This window comes from Carlito syrichta, unplaced genomic scaffold, assembly GCF_000164805.1.
Source record: "Carlito syrichta isolate Samal-C Ts95f unplaced genomic scaffold, Tarsius_syrichta-2.0.1 Scaffold308815, whole genome shotgun sequence".
In the NCBI taxonomy this organism is placed as follows: domain Eukaryota; kingdom Metazoa; phylum Chordata; class Mammalia; order Primates; family Tarsiidae; genus Carlito; species Carlito syrichta.
Genome location: NW_007252911.1, coordinates 92,773 through 120,670, shown reverse-complemented (window position 1 = coordinate 120,670; position 27,898 = coordinate 92,773). Strand labels below are relative to the sequence as shown.

The 27,898-nt window shown below is 36.6% G+C and overlaps 1 protein-coding gene across 3 annotated transcripts in view; it reads right to left on the bottom strand.

Annotated features, from left to right (window-relative positions):
* Positions 1-2,069: 2,069 nt before the first annotated feature.
* GRAMD1C (GRAM domain containing 1C) overlaps positions 2,070-27,898 on the bottom strand; it is a 109,138-nt gene continuing 83,309 nt past the window's right edge. For 2 of the 3 annotated variants that reach the window (XM_008065855.2, XM_008065856.2), the window contains 9 exons: positions 24,432-24,569; positions 19,884-20,002; positions 15,891-16,033; positions 14,259-14,362; positions 12,303-12,479; positions 10,931-10,988; positions 8,041-8,151; positions 7,704-7,809; positions 2,153-2,524 (listed from right to left, as the gene is read on the bottom strand). In XM_008065855.2, the coding sequence (XP_008064046.1) occupies positions 2,444-2,524; positions 7,704-7,809; positions 8,041-8,151; positions 10,931-10,988; positions 12,303-12,479; positions 14,259-14,362; positions 15,891-16,033; positions 19,884-20,002; positions 24,432-24,569 (1,037 nt within the window). In that variant the 3' untranslated portion in view covers positions 2,153-2,443. Of the gene's footprint in view, positions 2,525-7,703; positions 7,810-8,040; positions 8,152-10,930; positions 10,989-12,302; positions 12,480-14,258; positions 14,363-15,890; positions 16,034-19,883; positions 20,003-24,431; positions 24,570-27,898 lie in introns of all 3 variants that reach the window. The other variant, XM_008065854.2, reaches the window with a different exon arrangement.

Sequence of the window (27,898 nt, the reverse complement as noted above, 5' to 3'; positions counted from 1 at the left end):
GGGTCCTGCGGGCGGCACGCGGGCGGGACAACCTGCGGAGCCCTCGGGGTGCAGGCGGGGTGCGGAGACGGACATGCGGGAAGCCCGGGAGCCCGGAGGATTTCCGAAAACGTGGAACCGTGGGTCGGCCCCCCTTCACCTAGACGCCGGCAACAGGCGTTGGGGGAGCTCTCCACCGCGGAATGTTACCCAAGTACCTCCCCCGAATCGCGAGCCTTCCCTTAAAGGCCCATCGCTGCCGCCAGATCTGTTCGTGTATCCAACTTCTTCATTTTCAGAATTTCTGGCGAGCTGACTTTACGTTAGACCAGCAGGCCTTTCTGGTACTTTGGTTCCAGTAGTCTGCGTATTTGAAATGAAACTGCCCGAGATGAGAGCCCTCTTTGGGTTTTATTTTTGCACACAAATTTTTAGAGTGTAGGTCCGTGTACACTTTTCATTATAGCAGGCTTTCTAGTTTTAAGTAGAAAAAGATGGAAAAACTACAACTCAGACATTTTTGGTTTTATTGATACTCAATTCACATGACCGGCTCACATTTTATAAACTGGATTCTGAATCCATACATGTTTAGTCTTAATTTATCAAGAAACTTCCTTTGGTAATCTTATTTGAGGTATGTTATGAAGTACTAGTTTTAAAGAAACATCACAAAAATATTATTGGTCCATCATTCTTGTGAATTTGACAGAGAAAGTTTCAAGTTTATAATCCAGTTACTCACTCTTGCTCACAGCCAGGCACCATATCAATCCTTCCCCGCAAAAAAACAAACCAACCCAGGTAGGTACACTGGTACCCCCCGGGTAGGCTCTTTAGGAGTCACCCAGATAAACCCATTTTCCTTCTAATCAAGTCAATACTTTCATTTCTACAGGCATCTCAAAAATGACCTTAACAATGCCACGGGGCTGTGGTGACTCTGGGGGAAAAAAGGGAAACATTTAATTAAAGGCAATAGTTGTTCAAAACAGTAAGACTATATACAAATTTTATTTTATTTTTTTTCCAGAAAAGAGACAAAACAAACTTTCTGAACTTCCCCTAATTCCTGGGGGGAAAAAAAAAGAACTTTTTTTTTTTGAGTCAGAGGCTCACTCTGCCTCAGCCTTCCAAGCAGCTGCAACTACAGGCACATGCCACCACGCCCAGCTAATTTTTTGATTTATTGTAGAAACAGGGTTCCCAAGTTCCCAGACTGGTCTCAAACCCCTGGACTCAGGCAATCCTCTGGCCTCAGCCACCCAAAGTGCTGAGATTACAGGCTTGAGCCACCGCTCCCAGCCAAAAAAATGAATTTTAAGTCAGTTTACAAAGTCCTTATTTTCACAAACCACTTGAGAAACACCTACCAAAAATTTCTTATGAAAGAGCCAAAGCTTGTGTCTGACTTACAGCTTGAAAAGTCAGTGCATTTGTATTGGGACACACATGCCCCAAAAGTTTTTATTAAAGAGCTAAAGTTTGGTGTCTGGCTTATAACTTGCCAACTAGAACAAGACACACACATTTATAAAGAATGAAGCCATACATGGTTATGAAAATACACAACTCATTTTCAATCAGATGGGTCAATTCCATCATGAAAGACTGCTAAGCTGAAGCCAGGCTTAGTTCAAGTATATATCTGATCTGTTACTAAATGCCCAGATTTTACCCTAATCTTCTGGTTTTGAAAACTCAGAGGATGGTTCTTCATTCTGAGTGTTGGTATCTTACATATTTCTTTTTCCTAAATCGACTTTTCTGTCATTTGATGTATGAAGAGGCGAGACAGTCTCACCTCTGACAGTGACCTTAAGAAAAAACATTTATTGCATAAAGATACAGCATAGCTGAAAAACCTTTCAGATAATAATCATCAACATGCAGATTCAAAAAGTTTGACTATTGAATTTGCATGCTAAATAAATGAAGACATTATAATATTTACAGTACACAAACCTAAAAATGTTATGATATATGCCTGAAAATTGATTCTTTAAAATTAGTAATGATTTAGAGATTTCTTCTTGTATTATCTTCCTTAGCTTCTTGGATTTATCACAACAGTGAAAGCAGCCTCTCAGACATGTACTGATTATGTGCTGACAGATAAACTTAAACCATCAAACTGCAAATCTCACTATAGAATTAAGACTGTGTCTTTCAATTCAGCGTCTCATTTTCTTTTTGCATCACAGAAATTCAGTTCTATGATATATTTCATAGTTTACTGGAGAAATTCACAGCTTAAAAATATCTGTAAGAAATGAAAGGCTGGATTTTCTTAAAGCCATCAAACTAATTATCAAATAAGTGTTATTGAAAAGAATTCATAATAGAAATCCAATAATGAGAAAACATGGAAATGTCCCTATGTCAGAATCCTTCATCCTCTGGTTTTCTTCTGGATGTTATCTTTTAGTTTCAAGTATCTCGATCGTTTCAGTCCTTAAGATCACTAGCTTTCAACAGTCATGCCAGTCTTATTCTTATTTAGTAGATCAAAGGTTTTCTGAAGCATAATGAGTGAGCTTCTCAGCTGTAAAAAAAATAATAATTTTCAAAATTAGATTTAAATTCTTCTGATTATTTTTATTCCCAAAATTTACAATCACATTTAATATAATTTTGTTTATAGCGATGCCCAATGAAAAAACTGAATATGAAACACCTGATTTTCCAGGGTATCTATCAGTATGATGGCTCCAGAGTTCTTCCCATTTGCTGGAGTTCTGCATTTCTTCCTACTACTGTGTATTCAAATTATCCAAAGTGAAAGGCTTGTTTCCTGAAATGGCTTTGAAATTGCAGGGGTCTCCTCATTATCCCCTGAATAGCTCAAGTTCTACTTCAGGGTCTTTGCGTGCCATTGCGTTCATATTCTTCTTCATCGATTTAAAGCATGCTCCTACTTTCTGTCTCCATGTCATTTTCCCTAATCATCCTGCCTCTAAACCCCCCAAACATCTTCTTACTACTTAACACTCTAACACCGAATTGTGCATTTTTTTATAGTCTTTAGCAGCACACATGGACTTGTTATTTCTCAAATAAAATTGCAGGCAACTTGAGAGCAAGAACTGTGTGTTACTCTTTTTTGTATTCATTCAACAGATTTATTGCTTGCCTGTTAAATGTTGGGCACTGTGTTAAGCACTAGGTGTACAATGGTGAGCCAAACAGGTAATTTTCCTGCCTCTACACAGAGAGGGATACAGAACTAAAACAAATCATCACATACATAAATAAATACTTATATATCTTATTAAGTTTTTGACTTGAGCAACTGGAGGACGGAGGCATCATTTCTGAAATGAGACCTGTTAGAGGAGAATGAAGTTTTGATTGGAGAAAAATTGAGTTCTGTGTTAGTCATCCAGGTGAAGATGTCAAGTAGGCAAGTGATTGTCTAAGTCTAGAGCTCAGAAAAGAAGTTGAAAGAGGTAGATTTGGGAGTTGCTGAGGTTTGAATGTTTGTGTCCCCTTCAAAATTCATGTTGCAACTGAACTCCCAGTGCAATAGTAGGCAGAGGTGTGGCCTTCTGGAGGTGATTAGGCCATGAAGACTCCATGCATATGAATGGGCTAGTGCTTTTATAAAAGGGTTGGAGGGAATTATCTAGATGTGTTTTTTCCCTTCTGTCCTTTCCACCATGTGCAGACACCTAGACAATGCCATCTAGGAAGAACAGGCCCTCACCAAACACTGAACATGTCGTCACCTTTATCTTGGACTTCCCAGTCTCTGGAACTGTGAACAATAAATTTCTGTTCTTTATATATTACCCAGTCTCAGATATTTTGTTATAACAGAACAAACAAACTAAGAAGTTATTAGAACATGCAGCTACTTAAAGTTAGGGGAGTAAGGATGGGCGCAGTGGCTCATGCCTATAATCCCAGCACTTTGGGAGGCAGAGGTGAGAGGAATGCCTGAGCCTACAGGTTCGACAGCAGTCTGGGCAACTTGGCAAGACCTTGTCTCTACAATAAATCAAAAAATTAGTCAGGCGTGATGGCACATGCCTGTAGTTCCAGCTACTTGGAAGGCTGAGGTGGAAGGATCGACTGAGCCCAGTGGGTCAAGGCTGCGGTGGCCATGAGTGTGTCACTGCACTCCAGTCTGAGCGACAGAGTGAGACTCTGACTCAAAAAATAAATAAATAAAGTTAGGGGAGTAGGCTGGACGCAGTGGCTCATAGCTATATTCCCAACACTTAGGAAGACTGAAGCAGGAGGATTACTTGAGGCCAGGAGTTCAAGACCAGCCTTGGCAACACAGGGAACTCCTGTCTCTACAAAAAATACAAAAATTAGCCAGGCATGGTAGCATAAGCCCAGGAGGTACAGGCTGCAATAAGCTGTACTCCAGCCTAAGCAACCGGGCAAGACCCTGACTCAAACAAATTTTTAAAATTAACTTAGGGGAGTGGATGAGATCACCTAAAGAGAAAGTAGTGGAGAAGGGAAGAGAATCTAACCAGAGCCCTGAAGCATTTGGGCCAGGTAAAGATTAGGTAGAGGAGACAGTTTTTACTAGCAAAAAGTAGTTTTACATTATTCTAAGTGAAAGAAGCCAGTCACAAAAGACCACATATTGTATGATTCCATTTATATGAAATGTTTAGAAGAGGCAAAGTCATAGTAATGGAAAGTGGATTCATGAATGCCAGAGGCTAAGGGGAGTAATCACTGGAAAGTGACTGGTACTGGGCACAGGGTTTCTTCTGGAATATGAGAATGTTCTAGAACTAGACGGTGGTGGTTACACAACCTTGTGAATATACTAAAAATTCTCTAAAAGAGTTGATTATATCACAGCGAGTTTTTAAAAAATGATTTTAAAGAAGCCAAGATTAGATGCATTTCAAGAAGGAAGTGGTCAGCTCTGTCAAATGCTGACAAAGTAGGATGAAGACTGAAAAAGAGGTATTTAGTTTTACAAGTTTCACTGGGAACCTTAGCTTGCGTAATATTACTGGGAGGATTATGGGAAAAGAAGACCAGGCATGAGTGAGCTGAAGAGTGAATGAGTGTATTAAATACACGTTCCAAATTTGCTCCCTTCTGAAACCCCACTAAAAGTACAGCAAAGGAATTTTTTTTTAACTTTTATTTATTTATTATTATTTTTTCAGAGACAAAGTCTCTCTTTGTTGTCCAGGCTGAAGTGCAGTGGCCAATCATAGCCCACTATAGACTGGAACTCCTGGGCTCAAGAGATCCTCCTGTTACAGCCTCCAGAGTAGCTGGGACTACAGGCACAAATTATCACTCCCAGTTCTTTAAGAGTAGGGAGAACAGAAAAGGAGACAATGGCAATGCAACGTTGGAAACTGGAAAGCAGATGGATGGCTTAGGAGGCCATACTAAAAAATTAAATCCAAAACTAACAGGAGGTAATGCTGAAAACCAACAAAATTAACCCCAAAGAATCCTCATAAAGCTCAGGTGTTGATGCCAGGAATCTCTGGAAATGGAATAAAGAGGAAGGGGCCATTAAAAAAAGGGACTGAATGATACTTTGGGCATCTGACCTTTCCTACTATGTAGACAGAAGACTGGAATTTCATTTTCTGGACAGGATAAAACAGAAGGTCTCTGACTGTCTGCGGGGACAGCAAGGCATTGTTAAGGACAATAGTATATACCCACAACAGGGGGGTTATATGAAAAAGTATATACTACATGCTGAGACCACACCTTCTACCCTGCCAGCCCCATCTCTCTTCTTCCACTCAGCTCCTAAAATGCTGCAACCAGCCTTTAATCCTCAGGTGGGAGACTGAAAGTGTCTTTTCTGTGGAAACTGACCTGAAAATACTGATATCAAGATTTTTCAACCAACAGCCCATCCAGATCTACGGAGAAGTTCAGGGAATGCCAGCCCAATCCACATGTTAAGAACTTCAGATCCACACAAGCAGATAACCGAGGGCTACCAGACATCTAAAGAAACTCTCAAACCCTTAAGATAGAAATTAAAATAAAAGGGAACTCTTAAAATTAAAATTAAAATAAGGGGACTTGATGGAAAGTGAGTATGTAAGAAGAAGGATTTTTTTTAATTATTAGTAATATCCTCAGAGATAAAGATATTGTAGTCATTTAAAAAGATTACACCTCCACAAAGGAAAAAAAATCAGAAAAATAATAGCTCTTTGAAATTAAAAACTTAGCCGGGCTCGGTAGCTCAGCCTGTAATCCCACACCTTTGGGAGGCTGAGGTGAGTGGATTGCCTGAGCTGGGGCCTCAAAACAAGCCAGGGCAATTGGCAAAACCTCATCTCTACAATAAATCAAAAAATCAGCCGGGCGTGGTAGCGCATGCCTGTAATTCCGGCTACTCGGAAGGCTGAGGCGGAAGGATCGCCGGAGCCCAGCAGTTCGAGGCTGCGGTGGCTGGGAGCGGTCACTGCACTCCAGTCTGGGCGACAGAGTGAGACTCCAACTCAAAAAAAAAAAAAAAAAGAAATTAAAAACTTGTTATTAAAAATGGAAAAACTCAGTAGAAGCACTTGAAGATAAATTTGAAGAAATTTCCCAGAAGTAGAAAAAAAAAGACAAAGAAATGGAAGATGGGAAGAAAAAGTAAGAAGATTATAGACCCATCCAAAAGAAGGCAGACATCTGAATTATATAATAGGAGCCGCAGAAAGTCAGGAGAGAAAAAAATGGAGGGGAGACAATGATCAACTGCATGACCCAAGAAAATTTCCAGAACTAGAGGCATAAGTTTCCAGAGTAAAGGGTTGGAAATAACTGCCTCAGAAAGTCTCAACAGTAACACTGGAAGCCAAAAGACAAAATGCCTTCAAAGTTCTAGAATTCTATTCCCAGCTAAACCATTAATCAAGGGGGAAAGACAGAACAAATATTTTCAGATAGGTAAACTCTTAAAGTATTTATCTCCAAATTCTATTTCTCAGGAAGATATAGTAGGATGTGCTTCATTATCAGGAAGAAGTAAACTGAGAGAGGAAAACATGAGCTATAGGAAACAGAGCAGACAGACAACAGGCATCCCCAGAATGAGAGCTGTGCATCAGGCAAAGAGGGCCACGAGACCTGACTGGAGCCATGAGAAGTCTCCAACAATGGAATACTTGTGAAGATATTTAGAGGAGATTTATAAACAGAGAATTAGGGGATTCAATACTTGTAAATACTGGTAAAAATAATTGAGAAGACTGATAAAAATACTAGCAAGATAATTATGGCGCATTTATACAGCTGAATCCTATGCAGCTGTTAAAAGAGGAGGAAGTGCTTTATGTACTGTTATGGAAATATCACGAGATCTATGATGAACAGATGGTAGTAAGATAATGGACAGTGTATACAGTAGCTACCATTTCTATAAAAGAGTTAATATTAGGCATAGATTTTATCTAGAAGAATCAATAAAAATGAAATACATGTATACAAGCTGATATGGAAACATTTTCAAAATATATTACTAAAAAAAACAGGGTATACAACAGTATGTACTGTATGCTTCCATTTTGTGTAAAACACACAGACACACACAAGAACTATATACATAGTAAGCATAATACAGTAACTGTTTCACATATTTTGCAACTTCCAGAGGTAGTTGCCTCTACAAGGGCTTTTCTTCAAATAATGATATAGCAATAGTATTCTCACAATCAGAAGAGCAACTGATTCATACTGGTACAAAGGTACTAAGTACTGTGAGTTACAGAGCTGCCTACCTGTTCAAGCATCACTATAGAGTCTTGGAGCACTCCCTTTAAACGATGGGCCTGATCTTTGTTCTTCTGAATATTTTCTGCCCTTGACACCACTTCAGAGGCTAAACTGAAAGAAAAACGCCATGTTCAGAATTTGGAGAAGAGCTTCTCATCTTTCATATCCAGAATTCATCAGTACCCCATGCATTTGCAAACAAAACACAAAATTAAACAAAAAAATCTGTTTATGACTACAGAATAGTTAAATCAAAATATCTGAAATTAGAATTGAATTTTGTATAACTAAAGAATTACTGAAATAAAATGGTTACTACAGGGCAGGGGAATAAAGACTTACTTTAGAGATTTCTCCTCTCGGAGGTGGAGATGGTAAAAGGACTGAGCAGCATATTCTATCTTTGACAGCTTCAGAAACAGTGTCACATTCAACAAAACTAGCAGCAGCACACTAGGTAGAGCAAATCGTACCTGGTTAATCCATACTCATCCAGACCTAAAGCATTGCTAATACATGCCAAAGCTTCAAAAATGTATATTATCTAGACTGTTTTCCAGTTATTGTTATTATTTAAATAAATTATACCTATTTTATTGTATGAAATAATCACTTTTATTGAAGAAAAAGATGGAAGGTAACTAGAGTGACAATAAAAGTCCTTAAGACTGGGCATGGTGGCTCATGCCTGTAATTCCAGCACTTTGGGAGGCCAAGGAAGGAGGATCGCCTGAGGCCAGGTATTCAAGACCAAGCTGGGCAATATAGCAAGATCTCATCGCTACAAAAAAAAAAAAAAAAAGGTAAAAAATTAGCTGGCGTGGGGGGACATTCCTGTAGTCCTAGCTACTCAAGAGGCTGAGGCAGGGGAATCACTTGAACCCAGGATTTTGAGGTTACAGTGAGCAATGATCACACCACTGTGCTCCAGTCTGGGCAACAGAGTCCTCGAATATTCCCAACTGGCAGGTTAGGATTGTCTTGACATCTCTCCGCTCTGCTAGGAATCCTAGTAAGTGTTGACATGTGACCACCAGCTTAGAACTCTACCAGGTAAGCTTTCAGGATCTATTTTTGGGTGACTTTGGCTTAAGCAATTACACACCCGTAATACTGCACATCAGAAGATCGATATGGAGCTGATCTTAGGTAGATCATGATGTACCTCTTATTCCCAGTGGAAACCAGCAAGAAAAAAAATTGCTGAAATATATATATTGCTTCTAGTTCATCCTGGATAAAGTATCAAGTCCCAAATATACTTGTACATTAATGGTGTCTTATATAAAATGTTGTACGCTAAATAAACTTAATGTACTGGTTTTCACAGCAGCCTTTCAAGTGAATGGACATAAACCTTATTACATATATATGTAAATATATTGTTGCCATTATATCTAATTATTTTTTCCATTCAAATATTAACTTGCCCTTAATATATATAGTCTGAACTTTACCTATAGAGTATTTATTTTAAACTTTAGTAGCGAGAAAATTAAATGTATGAAATTATTATGGCATTGAAATGTTACACAGATCAACATTTGAGTATAAATTTTTTGTAAAGTAATACAAATGATAATATCTGCTGATAATATCTGCTATTCAAAATTGTCATAGAAAAAATGGTTTAAGCAGAATATAAGATTTTCCATAAAACTCAAACAGCAAACATTTTCTATGTTCTAAAATCTATAATTAGAGAAAAAAAGCTAATATAGGAACTTCGTTCCAAAAATTGATCACCCAACATCTATCATTGAATCAGAACCAATTAAATTAAATCTAAGAGAATACAAGATTCATATAGAGCCATGTAGATATTAATGTCTAAATATGACCAACTGAGTAGATTCCTATACAATACCCTGGGATTCAGACAAATGTTCCCAGTATTTTCTCACCACATAATGCTCAGATTTCATGCATCAGAATCACCTCGGGTGTGTGTTTTAAAATATTGATTTCTGATCCCTACTCAAGCCCTACTGAATCAATCTCTGGGATTGGGGTCAGGAAATCTGCAATTTAGCAAACACACCAAGTGATTCTTATGCACACTGCTGATCTAATCGAATAGAGTAAAATAATATTATTAGGACTTCACCAGCATATATACCAGGGTGCCAAAAAAATGTATATACAGTTTAAGAGGTATTTTCTATGTATTACTTTTACAAAGTTGGATTATGGTAGCAATATGTAGTATGACTCAAAAGATGGCATTAATCTTTTGTTACTGATATATATTGAGTACAATTTTAATACAGATTTTTCCTTTCTTAAAACGTGTAAGCCAGGCTTGGTGGCTCAGCCTGTAATTCCAGCACTTTGGGAGGCTGAGGTGAGTGGACTGTCTGAGCCCGTGGGTTCGAGACCCGCCCGGGCAACTTGGTGAGACCTCATCTCTACAATAAATCAAAAATTAGCCGGGTGTGGTAGCCTGTAGTTTCAGCTATACTTGGAAGGCTGAGGCAGAAGGATCGCCAGAACACAGCAGGTCGAGGCTGCGGTGGCCGAGAGCGGCCACTGCACTCCAGTCTGGGCAACAGAGTGAGACTCCAACTCAAAAAAAAAAAAAAAAAAAAGTGTATACATTTTTTTAACACCCCCTATATATAAAGATTCCCTTTCAATTTATGGAATTTCTCATAAAAATCTATGATGGTAAAAACAAATCTGATTAAAAATATTTGTTGATTGTGTACTTTGTAGTTCCTCAAATTTAACAATTCTTCTGAAAATCACACATCAAAAATTATCAGACTGAAGCCTATAGAACTGCTGTTTTTGTAAGTCAACTTTGGTCAAAGAGTAGCAATTTCTACATAATAATACAAATACATTCAAATTATTTTGGAAACGAATTAAAGATAAATGAAGAGCTGCTTGTCATGGTGGCTCATGCCTATAATCCCAATGCTTTGGGAGGCTGAGGCAGAAGAATTGCTTGAGGCCAAGAGTTTGAAACCAGCCTGAGACTCCCCCCTTCCCCCGTTGATAATAAAAACAAAAATTAGCCAGGCATGATGGTTTACACCTGCAGTCCTAGCTACTCAAGAGGATGAGGCACAAGAATTGCTTGAGCCGAGGAGTTTGAGGCTGCAGTGAGCCATACACAATTGCATACCAGCCTGGGCAACAAAGCAAGACCCTGTGTCTAAAAAAAATTTAAAAATTTAAAAAAAGATAAAATAGACAAACAAAATAAGCACTTATGGCAAATACTTACAAAATACTCATCACTACAATAAGAGCAGCGTTATAGCTCTCTACTTCCTTTTTCTTTCCTGCAGATTACAAGGAAAAGAGTACATTGGAATGAGGATTGTGATTGCAACTGATATAAATTTAATGCTTGAAAAGAGCTAAAAAAGAAAATTTAAAAAGTATTTGTAAAGACAAAGAAATCCTTCAAATTTGGCCTATATTACAAATTAATTTACTATAAAATTATAAGCAATTCAATACATCATGCATAATGTCTACATAAATACTCTCTGCAAATAATATTTGAGGTGGCTTTATATGCAAAGTTTAAAAAAAAAAAAAAGTAATCATTTGACCAGGCACAGTGGCTCACACCAGTAATCCCAGAACTTTAGGAGGCCGAGGAGGAAGGATCATTTGAGCCCAGGAGGTCAAGGCCACCCTAGGCAACATAGTAAGACCTCATCTCTACAAAAAAAATCAAAAAATTGGCCAGGCGTGGTGGTGCACACCTGTAGTCCCATCTACTCAGGAGGCTGAGGTAGAAGGATGATCGCCTGAACCCAGGAGGTTGAGGCTGCAGTAAGCCATAACTGTGCCACTATATTCCAGCCTGGGTTATCAAGTGTGAGACTTTGATTCAAAAAATAAAAAAGTCATACTCACATATTCATTGTTGCCCACTTTGAAATTCCAAATTAGCCATTAAACATAAATGGTGATAAACATTCACACTAAGATATAAGGCTCAAAAGAAAATCTGATAATGCAGAAAGATGAGAAGGTATGACAGTTTTATAGCTCTGAGAGAGAGAGAATAACAGTAGAAGTAGGATATCTTCAGACTTAAGAATGGGGATAATAAAAGTTAAATTCCATCTTTGCAATTTTACTGGGCTGGCCTGGATGTACGTAAGGACTAAGAGCAGTACACACAAATGTACAAATCAAACATCTACAGATGCCAGGTAGGAAATAAGTGAGCAAAGTGGTCCAGAAGTCGGGAGGGCAGTGACTGTGGTAGAGACTGTGTCCGGCTGGGGAACACATTCAGGCAAACTGGGCAGCTGCTACTAAGCGCCTACCAACTGTTGCTATGAAGGCATTTGGGTCCCAGGGCTGTCAAATCTGAGTTTTCATATAAAAATGTCCGATTTTCAAAATGCCATGTGGGCCACATGCCTTTTATGGCCATATGTTTGTCATTTCGCAACCGTTCTTTTATACTTTCATGTTAATTATCTTTAAAGAATGAAGACTTTTACAAACATTATCAATAAAGGATAGGAAGAAAGGAAGACCTCCTAACTGACATATCTTACCAACAGGAGGCACATTCTGTTTCATATAACTAAACTAAAATCTTTCATCTCTGTTTCCCAAATGATAGCTACCTGAGATATCCCCTTTGGCCTCTAAGCCCACATCTCCAGAGGAATGCTGAGAAGAAAGCTTAGGAATGGCTTCTGCTGTTCGGTTGAATGTTCGCCTTCTCCTTCGAAGGACACTAACTTTTCCAGGGTCTTCAATGGACTGATTTAATATAGATTCTTCCATCAACAAATCTGTTTCTAACAACAACAACAAAGAATCTTTAGACAGTAGGGAAACCTCACCTATAAGATGCAACGTTTGTTGTTTTGTTTGTTTGCTTAAGCCTTGGTGACATTGACTATTCCTAGGTTCTTATGGCCTAGATTCAAACTTTACTCTTAATGAAAAGCTTTAGAGAATACAATGACCCCATAATGAGGTTTCATTATTCTAGGAAAAATGTGTATTAATAAATGATGGGATCATCACAGCAAATTTGCCATGTGCTATATTAAATATTAATGTAATGATTTCAGTTATGGAAACAACAGGCTATCCACTTACACTGGATCATTAGAAAGAATTCTGAGATAGGCTAAGGTTCTTGTCAATCTTAAAGGAAAGAGTAGCAAATAACAGCTCTAATTTTCAATAAGAGTTTGCAAAAAAGGAAGCAAAGAAAATCTGCAAACAACCTAAATACCTCATTTTTTGTCATTTGTTCCAAACTTTTCCTTTGCCAGATTTTTTTTAATTAAAAATTACCTAATAACTAAACTGGTTTTTGAGCTTCATTTTCTCTGCTCTTGAGGAAGAGCTTAATAATGAAGTAGTCAACAGAAGAAAGATAAGGACAATAATCAACAAACTAAATGATTAAGGCTTAAATACCTCTAGTTGACTGATCACCAACTTTTCTTCACCTAAAATTAATTATGCTTATATATGTATATATATATATTTTTTTTTCCTCATGTATATGCCAAGAACTATGCAAACAGAACAACTATGCAAACAGAACAACTGTATTGCTTCTCCCACTTAGCCTCTAGCACCCACCTCCAACAAATCCACACACATACATACTACCATCACTAAGTGGCCCTGCATAAACTCAGGAAAGCTGCATCTGATGATGGAGGTGTGGGTCCCAGGACTTTCTAGATTTTAGACAGCACAAATATATATCTATAATTGGGTTATGCAATCCCTCACTACAGTCAGCCTCCTTGGCTCCTTACAGAGACAGGAAGTATGACAGCTTATAACTGTGTGATCTTGACAAGTCACTTAACCTTTGTTTCAAATTTCTTTTTAGTAAAATGGAAGAAAATACTTGTATCTGCACACCAGGATTATTATGATTCTGAAATTAGTTAACATTTATAAAACACATAGAACTTTATTATATGTCCACATATAATCAATATTATATGTGTTTGTTAGATCAATGAAAATAAACATCTTTGAAACTTGGCTGGGTGAAGTGGTTTATGCCTATAATCCCAGCATTCTGAGAGGCTAGACAGAAGGATTGCTTGAGCCCAGGAGTTCAAGACCAGCCTGGGCAACTTATCAAGACCTTATCTCTACAAAAAAAAAAAAAAAATCAAAAAACTTAGCTGAGCATGGTAGCATGTGTCTATAGTCCCAGTTACTCAGGAGGCTGAGGTGGGAGGATCGCTTGAGCCTGGGAGTTTGAGGCTGCAGTGTCAGTGAGCCTAGATAGCAGAGTAAGACTGCAATTCAAAAAAAAGCATTGAAACTTACAAGTGGTACAGCAAATAAAACAGCGGGAACCACTTAAGTGGGAGTCATTCCAATACCATCTACCGGTTCCCGCTATGAATCCAAATGAAGAATCAATCAATTTTGTTAATAAATGCTATCTTTAAGTGGACACCAAAGTGAGGCCCAAACTTTACCTGTACAATGACCATTTGCATACCTAACCCTGAATTACACCCTGCATCTTTAAAATAAAAAATAAATAAATGTTTCCTTCACAAAAATTGATAAGTAAAAAATATACAAACCAAGTTGTTTGAAATAGTCCTCCAATGAACTCCAAGAATTCTTCTCGATCAAAGATTTGACAAGTCCCCATGGCTGTTTTCTGTACTTCAAATCTGTAGAAACTCTAACAGAATAAGAAGGAAAGAAGAAACTTTATTTAAAGAACAGGCTTTAGCCAGGGGAGGAGGAGGGCTCATAACACCAATAAGGGTACCCATACTTTTACCTGTAGGGATGTACTAACCCTCATTTGTACCCCACATTTTAAAAAGAAAATAAAAAGAAAAAAAAAGAACAGACTTTAGTTATATTAATATTGCAATTAAATGTAAGATTGCATTCAGTAGAAAGCCAAAAAAATTCAAAGTTATTAAGATCATAAAAGAAAATTTGTTCATTTTAATAATGGCACCTTTAAAAAAAATAATGTGTGCTAATAATTTCACCAAATTTTCCTTCTAAGTACTTGCCATTTTTTTCTTTCCTTTCCCTAGCCCTGAATTTTCTTTACCTAAATAGATAAAGGACTCAAAATAAATGCTAATTTCATAAAATTCCTTGTATAGGCCTGGCACAGTGGTTCACACCTGAAATCCCAGCACTTTGGGAGGCGGTGGCAAGAAATCCTCTTCACCTGAACCCATAGGTTCAAGACCAGTCTGCGCAAATTGGCAAGATCTCGTCTCTACAATAAATCAAAAAATTAGCTGAGTGTGGTGGAGCGCCTATAGTTCCAGCTACTTGGAAGGCTGAAGCGGAAGGATTGCCTGAGCCCAGGACGTCAAGGCTGCAGTGAGCCATGAGCATGCCACTGCACTCCAGCCTGGGTGACAGAGTGAGACTCTTGCTCAAAAAAAAAAAAAAAAAAAAATTCTGGTATAAAAAAAATCTCTAAGAGCTATACATTAGTTGAAAGTAACTATATTAACTATGACTTGGTCAAGCATATGACAGCCCATCACTTTCTGTAATGCACCAACATTTCTCTTTTCCCATTGCATCAGAGTTAGTTACTGCATACTATATGCTCCCCAAGAACTCTCAGCGCCCTTGACACTAAACAGGGTCACGTGTCTGGTTCTAGTCAATGGATCATGAGCATAATTCTAGAACTTTTTTTTTTAAATCATTGTCTCACTGTCACCCAGGCTGGAGTGCAGAGGCACATTAATGACCACCACTGCCTCGACCTGCTGGGCTCAGGCGATCCTTCTGCCTCAGCTTTCCAAGCAGCCGAAACCAAAGGCGCGTGCCACTATGTATGGTTAATTTTATTTATTTATTGTAGAGACTTTTTTTTAATTGAAGAGATGCAATCTTGCCAATTTCCCCAGGCTGGTCTCAAACCCCTGGGCTCAGGCAATCCTCTCGCCTCCCAAAGAGCTGGGATTACAGGTGTGAGCCACCATGCCCAGCTAGAACTTTTTCTTTTTGCAAATCTATGTTCTGGATCATGTAGCTCCAGGATGTCAAAGTCTTCATCAGCTGGGCCCTTGAATGAGAAGCCCCACCCTTCTGCTCACCACTACTGGACATACAATTTGAGCAAGAAACAAAGCTTTGTCATGTAAAGCTACTACTTAGAATTCAGGATTATAAATTACCAGAGTATTACCTAGCCTATCCTAACATGCTCATTTATAGTAGCTCACCTTAGCCTGCATTTCTGTTTTGAAGATCGGATGATACAATATCTGTTCAGGGTATAGAAGTAATCATGGTAGGGGACATCATGTGTCAGTACTTCTGAATCTACCAAATAAAACTGTGCTTCCCGACTTTCTTTATATAGTGTCTGCCAAAATAAGATTTAAAATTATTTGCATGCACATACTTAATATATAAAGTTTCTTGCCAATTTAGAACATACATACTAGGATTCTTCCTCAGAAATTACAAAGGACTATGAAGCTAGCATCACACTGATATACAAACCAGGTAAAGATCCAACAAAGAAAGAGAGCTACAGGTCAATATCTCTGATGAACATAGATGCGAAAATAATCAACAACATTCTAGCAAACTGGATCCAACAACACATCTCAAAAATCATTCACCATGACAAAGTAGGCTTCATCCCTGGGATGCAGGGCTGGATCAACATCCGCAAGACCATAAATGTAATTAAATGCATCAACAGATGTACAATAGAAATCACACGGTTATACCATTAGATGCAGAAAAAGCTTTCAATAAAACCCAGCATCCCTACTTGATAAAAACCCTTGAACACCTAGGCATAGAGGGAACATACCTCAAAATAGTAGGAGCCATCTATGATAAAGCTGCAGCCAACATATTGCTAAATGAACAAAAATTGGAAGCATTTCCCCAGAAAACTGGAACAAGACAAGGCTGCCCACTTTCACCCCTCTTGTTCAACATAGTGTTGGAAGTCCTAGATCGAGCAATCAGACAAGAGAAGGAAATCAGGGGTATCCAAGTCAGGAAAGAGGAAGTCGAGTTATCCTTCTTTGCAGATGACATGATTCTATACCTTGAAAATCCAAGAGAATCTGTCAAGAACCTTCTTGCACTAATAAAGTACTTTGGCAAAGTCTCAGGATACAAAATCAATGTGCTAAAGACAGTAGCATTCTTATACACCAACAACAAACAGGCAGAGAACCAAATAAAAAGCACATTCCCATTCACAATAATCACCAAAAAAATGAAATACTTCAGCATCTTCCTAACCAGAGAAGTGAAAGACCTTTACAACAAAAACTAAAAAACATTGCTCAGAGAAATCAAAGATGACACAAACAAATGGAAAAATAATCCATGCTCATGAATTAGAAGAATCAACATTGTTAAGATGTCCATCCTACCCAAGTCAACCTACAGATTAATGCAATACCCACTAAATTGCCAGCAGCATTCTTCTCAGACCTGAAAACAATAATACAGGAATTCATATGAAGCATAAACAACCACGAAGAGCCAAAACAATCCTCAGCAAACGAAACAAAGCAGAAGGTATCATACTTCCAGACTTTAACTTTATTATACGGTGACAATAATCCAAACAGCCTGGTATTGGTAGAAGAAAGGGCATATAGACCAATGGAACAGGATAGAGATTCAGAAAGAAAAACTCAATTTCTCAACCAAATCACCTTTGACAAAGCCTCCACTAACAACCACTGGGGAGAGGAGAACTTATTCAGTAAATGGTGCTGGGAAAACTGGCTGACCACATGCATAAGATTAAAACAAGATCCCTACCTATAACCATACACAAAAATTAACTCTAAATGGATCAAAGACCTAAATGTAAAACCTTAAACTATTAGAACCTTAGAAAATGCAGGAGACACCCTTATGGAAATTGGAACTGGCAACCAATTCCTGATCAAAACCCCAAGTGACCATGCCATAAAAGATAAGATAGACAAGTGGGACTTCATCAAACTGAAAGGCTTCTGCAAAGCAAAAGCAACTATCAGGAAAGTGGGGAGACAGGCCACAGATTGGGACAAAATATTTGCCAACTGTATATCTGACAAAGGCCTAACATCTAGGATCTACAAGGAACTCAAACATGCCGATAAGAAAAAAGCAAACAGTCCCATTACAAACTGAGCAAAAGATATAAATAGATACTTCTCAAAAAAAGACATATGAGCAGCTAACAGATATATGAAAAAATGATTAGTCTCACTAGTCATCAAAGACATGCAAATGAAAACCACACTGAGATACCACCTAATTCCAGTCACGATGGTCATCAACAATAACAAAAACAAGAGATGTTGGAGAGGATGTGGGGGAAAAGGGAACACTTTTACACTGTTGGTAAGAATGTAACCTAGTACAAGCTCTGTGGAAAACAGTGTGGTGATTCCTAAAAGATCTAAAAATCCACCTCCCATACGACCCAGCAATCCCCCTTCTGTGAATATACCTGGAAGAACTCATATCATTCTACAAAAATGATACCTGCTCATGCATGTTTATTGCAGAACTATTCACAATCGCAAAAACATGTGACCAACCGTGCTGCCTGTTGAATAGACTGTATTTTTAAAATGTGGTACATATACACAATGCAGCCATAAAGCAGGACAAAATTATTAATTTCGCAGCAACTTTGATGGATTTAGAGTCTGTAATACTCAGTGATCTATCACAGAATCAAAGAACTGAGTACCACATGTTCTCACTCATAAGTTGACCCTGAACAATTATCATAATACTACAAGAAAGGGATTGGCAGTAGTGGGAAACTGCCAGGGCAGGGAGCCAAGGGGCACACTTCATCAAGAAGTGTACTTGATCTCAAATCACATGACGTGGGGACCAAAGTGAGGCTCAAATTTTACCTGTACAATGACTATTTATACTTCTAAGAATTGTACACCACATCTTAAAAAAAAAAGAAACTACAAAGAACATGAGAAACCTAAATACAAAGCTAGAAGACTCTCCATGCTGGAGGCTATTTGCAGAAATAGTATTTACTGCCTCTCAGTTGTATTGTTATACCATTATTTTTTTTTCTTTTAGGCAAAAGAAAAAAAACATATAATCTCTTATATGTATTTTTAGTTTATAAAGAGCTTTTAATGTTCCTCTTAGGGGAACAATTCAAAAGTCAATTGAACAAAATAAGGACCCCACTCAAAACTCGTCAAACTTAACAAAACTACCCTTCATCAAAAAAAGTGAAAGAGGGTGGTAACCAAAGAAAATATCACTCACCTAAACAGGATCTAAACATGGTCTATGGGCAAACCTTTCCTCATTTTAACCACACCTTTTCTACCTTTTCTTTAAGAAGGGGTAAAAAAGGTTTCCAAAGTTACCAAAAAATCCCCAGTATCAAAATAAGACTTTTCTTAGATGTTTGACAATCCTTTAAGAGTTTTTTAAAGGAAATAAGTCTTTAATATTGATGGACAAAACTATAAGAGCACTACTGGTTCAGATGTAAAGAGATATTTTCAGACTAGTTGCAAAACAGATTCTTCAACACAAATTGACCGAACACCTATTCCACTGTAAGACAGTGCCACGCTAGTCACAGAGGAGGAACATTAAATAGCTTGTATAGAATGCAATTTCAAAAATTCAATCATTTCCCATATGTCACAATAGCTACCTAGTTACTTGGTTCTAACCCTTGACCTGATCCTGTAAATCAGATGTCAGTAGTGCTCTTTTTAAAATCTGAAGTGTAATGACCCTCATGAGCTCATCAACCAGCTTCAATATTAACTCCCTCCCCGTCTTTTGCATCTGTCCTCCATTCCCACATCCCTCTCTTCACCACCATCCTCTGGCTGGCTAGATTCATTTTAAAGGAAATCCCAGTCGTCAATATAATTTCATCCATAAACACTTCAGTATTTTTCTTTAAAAAATAAATACTACTTTCTTTGAAATATAGCTATCATGCCATTATTAAACATGAAAAATTCCTTAAATCTCATAAATACCTTTGTAACAGGTAGTTAGTTTGAATTAGAACTGAGTTGATATGTTTTGTAAGCCTCCTACATCTGTTTTAACCTGTAATTGTTTCTTCTCCCTTTTTTCTTGTCATTTATTTGTTGTGGTTGTCTTGTAAATTGGTGACTATGGCAGGCATCTTCTATCTTCCCACAGGCACGACTCTTTTGGAACAGACAGAGCAGACGTACCTGTTTTTCAGTGGCAGCAGTGCATTTTCCAGTAAGTGGATTATTAAGAACTATCCTGTAGGTCATAGTTCTCAGTTGATCACCTCCAGGTTCTATAGTCCAAGGGGTAGATACTACATCTAATCACAGCAAACATAAAACGAGTTTAGTTCTAGAAATTCGAAGTGTATGACTTTAAACAGAATCAAAAGGGTAGTTTTTAGAATTAAATTTTTATTTTTGACCAATCCTAAACTTTTCAGTTGTTAGTATGTTATAAATTTAACATTAAAGAAAAAAGCAGATTAAATGTTAGGCACCCTTCTTAGATGTGACATATTCCCCAACTCTGATCCATTTTTTCTAATTTTTTTCTATTAATGTATTTTCCCTTTTTTAGAAGATAAAGTTAAAAGTTTGTTCATCTGTAGGCTTCTTTTTTAAGTTCCCAGTACTTGTGAAGAGAAATAATAACACCAGCCTTATCAAACAGAGACAGAACACATTTTAACATTGCCATCATTGAGAAAAACTTTGAAAGACATTTGTCATTATGCAATAATATACTATGATATCAACTTGAAGAGAAATCGTGTCAATGTTATAAGAAATCATATTAGTGCCTTGTCTGCTGACGTCTTTATTCAAGGTGAAGCAATGGAACATAAATGAGTATATAACCTTTTCTATATTAAGAAAATTAAGATCATATCTCTATACTTATGGCACGATCTTGGTCAAAATTCTCTTTTATTTGCTTTGGAATAACACAGCGAATAAAAACACACTTGAACAGAAATGTAGCTTTAGAAACAGAACTATACAGTGAAGGTTATTTCATGCAAGCCAGAAATTAGGATAGTAAAGATAATATCATTATGAACTCCATTCAAAGACCTGATTAAACCACCTAATGCTGCCAGCACAAATGGACTTACACAAGTACCAGTATGTTTATTTGCTATTCACCAACATTCTAAAGTATAAGAGTCTTTAACTAACACCTATGACCATTATCAAAGGAATACAGCAAGGCTTTAGGATATAATCAATTGTATTCAATTTCTTTTATACAGCTAGGCCTGGGGATTTAATGAGGAATCCTGAAGTTGCCTTTTGAGTATCTGGCAACAATCTTGCAACGAAATTAAAAGGACAATATCACAAACCATGGAATCTAACATCCAGGATTTGCTGTAAAGATGATTTATTAGGTATAGATGAAAGAAGATATACAATTAATTCTAAAATTCTTTTCAGAAGATTACTTTGGTCATATGTCAGTCTGTTTCAGGAAAATGATATAAATAATCCATTGCTAATCAGAAACAGAATTTAGAGATGTCATTTAATTCTGCTTTAAATCTGCACATTATGCAACAAAGCAAGTATCAACAAATAAAAGTATTTCTTCTCATGAATGATACACATATTTTCACCCAACAAGGACCACTGAATATCGAGTGCCAGAACATTACCTGATTACTCTCATCTTGAAATAGTTAATCCAATACCTAATTAAAGCTCATCATAATATTAAAAAATCTGTAATAAATAAGAAAATGGCTACAGTACCCAAAAGAACACATGAGCCATTTTGATACACTGAGCAAACATAATAAAAGTCAGGAATGCAAAATTTTAAGAATCCTTTGATGCAATAAAGTTTTAAAACTGGTGAACCTTGACACACATTAGGATGGCTATTATTAAAAAAAAAATAACAAGTGTTGCTGAGGATGTAGAGAAATAGGAACCTTTGTGCATTATTTTGGTGGGATTGTAAAATGGTGCAGTCACTATGGAAAACAGTATGGCAGTTCCTCAAAAAATTAAGCATTGAGTTACTTACTGTATGATGCAGTTGTTTTATTTCTAGGTGTATACCCCGAAGAACTGCAAGCAAATACTTGAACAGGTATTTGTACATCAATGTTCCTAGCAGCAATACTTATAATAGATATAAGGTATAAACAACCCAACTGTCATTAATGGAAAGCCTTAGAAAGGAATAACATTCTGACACATGCTACAACATGAATGAACCTTGAAAGCATTATGCTAAGTGTAATAAACCAGTCGCAAGAGGACAAATATTGTATGATTCTACTTTTATGAGGTACCCAGAATAGTCGAATTCATAGAGACAGAAATTAGAGTGGTGATTGTCAGGAACTGGGGATGGGGAAAATGGAAAGGTTATTGTTTAACAGGTACAGTTTCAGTTAGAAAGATGAAAAGTTCTGAAGATAGATGATGGTGATGGTTGCACAGCGATGTGAGTGTACTTAATGTCAGTGAGCTGAACACCTAAAATAGGTTAAAGTGTAAAGTTTATGGTATGTATACTTTACCAAAATTTAAAAATTGATGACTCTAGATGAAGGGTATATGGGTGTTATTATTCTATTCATGCAACTTTTCTGAAGGTTTATACTTTCAAATGAAAAATTTGGGTAAAAAGGCTTAAAACTTAACTTTTAATTAAAATTAATATCATAGAACTATAAAAAAATACTTTAAAAAACACAGATTTAAAAGCTCTAATTTAAAATGTAATTTGATTTAATAGCAGACATTTTAATGCTGGAATCAGATTAACCACAAATAACTTATTATACAAAAGAATCATTAAAATCTTAATTTTTTTTCAAAGAAGACTTTGGAACTCAATCTCAAGAAATAACAACTTTGATTGCCAGGTAACAAGACCAGAGGACAGCAGTATAATTTGCAGTCACTATCACATTCTCTTTTGAGGCAAAGCTCTGACTAATTCTAGGTCTAGCCAGCAATATGTCTGTAACTGTTTGGATTTGGAATTAGCCAGAAGTCTTTGCTTCCCAAAGTCATGTACAACATCAGATAGTAGATATAGTCATTCATATTGAAGACAGACATGATATCAGACAACAAATGCAGTTGTGTTTGTTGTGTTTCAAAAAAAGAACTTCATTTAGCACCAGCACGGAATAACATGTAAGATGCTAGTGGGTCTTTTCAGCTATAAAAATGGCAGCTTTTTAGCAGACATCATCTAATAAAAAAAAAATACGAGAAATAATGTATCCAACTCTTCTGAAATATCAAATTCTCCGGGTAGAAAACACTAATAGGAAAATACAAAATATATTAGAAGGGATATAATATGTTAAATAAAAGCTACTGAGTAAAAAGGAAGATTTACATCTCTCAGATATTCCACATTTTTAAGACTGGAAGAACAAAAAAAACAATTTTTAAAAACTATGAAACTTTTAATATCATAACAAGACTCAATAGCTATCAATTAGAAATGCCTGCTACTCTGAGTAAGAAAAAATGATTTTTGTACAGAATGCATATCAATTATATATCTATGAATATATAATTATGTGTACATAAAGATTTCAAATAAAGAAATAACACAATGAAATTAATAAAATGCCTAAATTATAAACTATATTTATTGGCTACAGAATAACTTTCTCTTTGACTATGTCAAATAACTCACCTTATGTGAATCCCTGCTGCTGCTGTTGTAATTTTATATAGCAAGTTAATCATGTGCTCCCAAAGTTAATAAAATATCTGAAATATTTGCAATAAATTCTGTTTCAAACTAATTATAAGCTTATTGAGCTTATTTGAGATATTTACCAAAATAGAACTTTTAACACATAATCAATGAAATCCTTCTTATGAGTATAACCAATGTCCTAAATGGAACTTTTTTTGCTTTTTCAGTGAAGTATGCTGTAGACGCTATCATCTCACAAAGGGAACACACACGTGTTACCATAGCCAAGACATAGAATTAAACCAGCATCCCACAAGCTCCTTCCCAGTCTGTACTTGACTCTCCACAACAGTAACTACAATGTTGATTTTATGTTCATACATTTGATTTGGCTGTTTTTTAATTTCACATAAAGAAATTATATAGTATGTACTCTTTTGTATTTGGCATATTTTGCTTAAATTGTGCTGTGAATTCACTCATATTATTATAAGTAGCAGTAGTTTGTGCTTTTTTCATTATTGTATAGTATACTTTTGTAAGAACATACACAATTTGTTTATCCATTCTGTTACTGATATATTTGGACTGTTCTGAGATTTAGGTCATTATAAATAATGGTGCTATCAGCACTGTAGTATGTCATTCAGAGTACAAATGTATTTCTTTCTGATGGATGTGTACCTAGGAGTGAAATTTTTGAGTCTTATGAACTTTTGAGACTTCATAGCCTTAGTAGATACTGCCAAACATTTTGGAAAAGTGGTTGTTCCACCAACATTTAATTATTTCACAATAGAACCCTTTTGAACTGGGTTCAACCCAACTCAATTTGTTCCTTGATTGGTAAAGGTACTTTTAGTTTTCAAAGGGTCTGAACTTAAATAATTATACTATACACATGTGAAATTTAACCAAACACTTAAGTACCAGTTTGTATATCACCAAAATAAAATCACAGCATGTCTAATTTTCCCTCTCACAACATAAATCAGTTTATATAGGCTCAGCCCTCTAAGGATAATAAAACTCTCTCGATTTTATCATTAGTTAAGAATATAAGGACCAACCTATTATATGTCTAGAATTGGTGAATTTCTTCATAAAACGTGAACTGGTAAAGAGTAATTCAAACATTCTCTCAGCACTGATATGAAATACACGATTGATATAAAGTCTTCCATGAAGATCTTTCTCAGGAATATTTTCTAGAAAAAAAAACAGATCAAAATAGAAGAAATCACGGAAAGGTAATTTTAAGGTTTTAGAGTTTTTGTGTGGTTTTTTGTTTGTTTTATTTTTGGCACAAAATGATTTCTAAGTCTGACTACAATGGTCAGAACATTCCAGGAGACTATTAAAACTCCAAATTGGAACCATACACATATGCACTGTACAAACTATACATAACCATAATAATAGTTCCCTAAACTACATATGATCAATATTTCAATTGTCAAGACCCCAAAAAGGTAGTAGTATATCACACAAAAGAATATTTCAAGAAGCCGGGCTCGGTGGCTCAGCCTGTAATCCCATGCCTTTGGGAGGCTGAGGTGAGTAGATTGCCTAAGCCCGCGGGTTCAAGACCCGCCTGGACAGCGAGACCTCATCTCTACAATAAAAATTTTAAAAATCAGCCGGGAATGGTAGCACATGCCTGTAATTCCAGCTACTTGGAAGGCTGAGGCGGAAGGATCGCTGGAGCCCAGCAGGCGAGGCTGTGGTGGCCGGGAGCGGCCACTGCACTCCAGTCTGGGCAACTGAGTGAGACTCAACTCAAAAAAAAAAAAAGAATATCTCAAGAGTGACAAGGGCAACAGAAGGACAAGGGCAACAGAGGGACACTTGGATGGCATCTACCACAGCAATTAGCAAGTTCTATTTCTGAATGCTCATACATTCTGTAACTACTAAGTAATCAATGACTATAACATCTGCTGCACTCACTAGCTTGTCAGCCTCAATGTTTCAACTTGACTTAATGCTGAATGCTCCAAGACAAGAATAACTATATTCACAACCTATTCTCAATACCATACTTTAAAAGAACTCATAGATCTTTCTAAAAAGTATTCTTCAAAGCTGAATAATGCACAGTGGAATATTACATTTTTTTCTGGGAACTTGATAATGATATTGAATACCATTGGTCACAAATGAAGAAGTAATTAATATCTGCTTGCCTCTTCTCATATTCCCTGGAAATATTATACCAAATAATCCATGCTTACATGGTACTTACTATATGTTAGACATTGTGCTAAGCACCTTACAAGTATTGACTTACTTTTTTTTTTTTGAGTCAGGGTCTCCATCTGTCACTCAAACTCCTAGGCTCAAGTGAATGAAGTAACTGGGACTATAGGCACGTACCACTACATCCAGTTAATTTATTTATTTCTCTCTCTCTCTCACTCTCTCTCTCTCTCACTCTCTCTCTCTCTCTCTTTCTTTCTTTCTTTCTTTCTTTCTTTCGAGACAAGGTTATGTTATATTGCCCTGGCTGGTCTCAAACTCCTGACCTCAAGCAATCCTCCCACCTTGGCCTCCCAAAGTGCTGGGATTACTGGTGTGAGCCACCGCACCACCCATATTGACTCATTTTATCTTCAATGCAATCCTACGAGATAAGTGGTATTATCATTATCATGTACATTGTACAGATGAGGAAACTGTGGCACAGAGAGAACTGCCAAGGTTCCATGCTAGTGAATGACTGATCTGGAATTTGAACTCACTCCAGCTCCAGAGCACAAAAATTAATCTCTATTTTATACAGCCAGAAGGAGCTTAACTTAGAAGAATCAAAAAAAGAAAAAGAACAAAGTGACAGCTAGGAATAGCAGCCTGGTGTAATAAAAGAAGTAGCAGAAAGCAATCCAATACGAAGTGTTAATAACTCCAGGACCAGGATTACTCACTATTACTGCTAGGATTAAGTTCCATCAACACAGAATGAAAATTGTGACAAAAGCCACCCATGCTTCAGAAATCAAGCTCTAAGAATTATCCGTATAAAGCACCTGTCACCTACAGATCAGAAAAACCCTCTGGCCCTGGCTTCATCCCCAACTGTTGCTATTTCTCCCTCATTAGATGATTTGGGCCTATCTGTTTTGCTCTGGTGCAAAGAACAAGGATATCAGGTAGATACTGATTTGCCTTCTCTGTAACAATGCTATACGTAGAAAAAAACTATTCACTGCAATTTCAAATAATTTCCTTCAATTTCAAATAATTTCCTTCCGTGTAGAAATGAATCGTGAAACTAAGCAATTTGCAAAGGTTTTGTGAGGTAACTTCCCAATTAGATTTGGGAAACAGCTTTATCTGACATAGAAGTATTATATGCTTATTCTAAAAATAATTCAAATACTCATGTTCACAAATAAAGCTAACAAATATAAGTGATTCTATTGATCCTGCCTTCATAGAACCTATCCTGATTTGCAATTATATTTTTATTGGCTTATTATCTCATTTATTATCTAAGTTCCACATGAGTGAAGACCATGTTGATTTTAAACATGTATGTACATTCAGTGCTTGGCACATAAGAAGTGTTAAATATCTATTTTGAGTGAATAAATTACTACTGGAAATGCTAAAGATATCTTAGGATCTATTTCTATTCATAAGACTTTGAATCTGCAACCATATTTTTAAAAACTTTTTATTTTGGAATAATATGAGATTTACAATGAACAAAACTAGTTTTACTCCTATTTTTTTTATTTATAGGACTTTGAATTTACAACCATATTTAAAATTTTTTTTCACTTTAGAATAATTTGAAATTTACAACTAATGAAACTAGGCTTCATTACTTTTTTCCCCCAATAATATCCTTTTCTGTACAAGAATCAAATCCAAAATACCATGCCACGTTTAGTTGTTATGTCTCCTTAGTCTCCCACAATCTCTGACAGCTTCTCATTCTTTCCTTGTTTTTTATGACCTTGACACTTAAAGAGTACTGGTCAGATATTTATAGAATGCCCCTCAATTTGAAATCATCTCATGTTTTTTCATGATTAGTCTGAGACTATGGATTTTTTGAAAGATTACCATAAAGGTAAAGCATCCTTATTACCAAACTCAGGAAATACAAGATGTCAATGTGATGCACAGTGATGCTAACATTTGATCACTTGGTTAAGAAAGTGTCTAGAAGATTTCTCCACTGTAAAATTACTATGTTCCCCTTTGCTATATCCCATTTATTGGAAATGAGTCATTAAGTTCAGCTCATACTACAAGGGAGGAGAACTAAGCTCCACTCCTGGAAAAGGGAAGTATCTACATACATTATTTGGAACACTGTAAGGAAGATTTCTCCCCCATTTCTACATTTTAAAAAATCATTTATTTATGTCAGTTGGATTCATGAATAGTTATTTTATTCCAATCTTGCTATTCTTACGTGTCCCTCCTACAACCTAATCTTTGCTTCACGTTTAGCTTCCATTCTTGGCATCAGTGACTTTGGTTGGGAAAGCAAGTTCTATCACCGTGACACAGCCCAGGTGTCTCA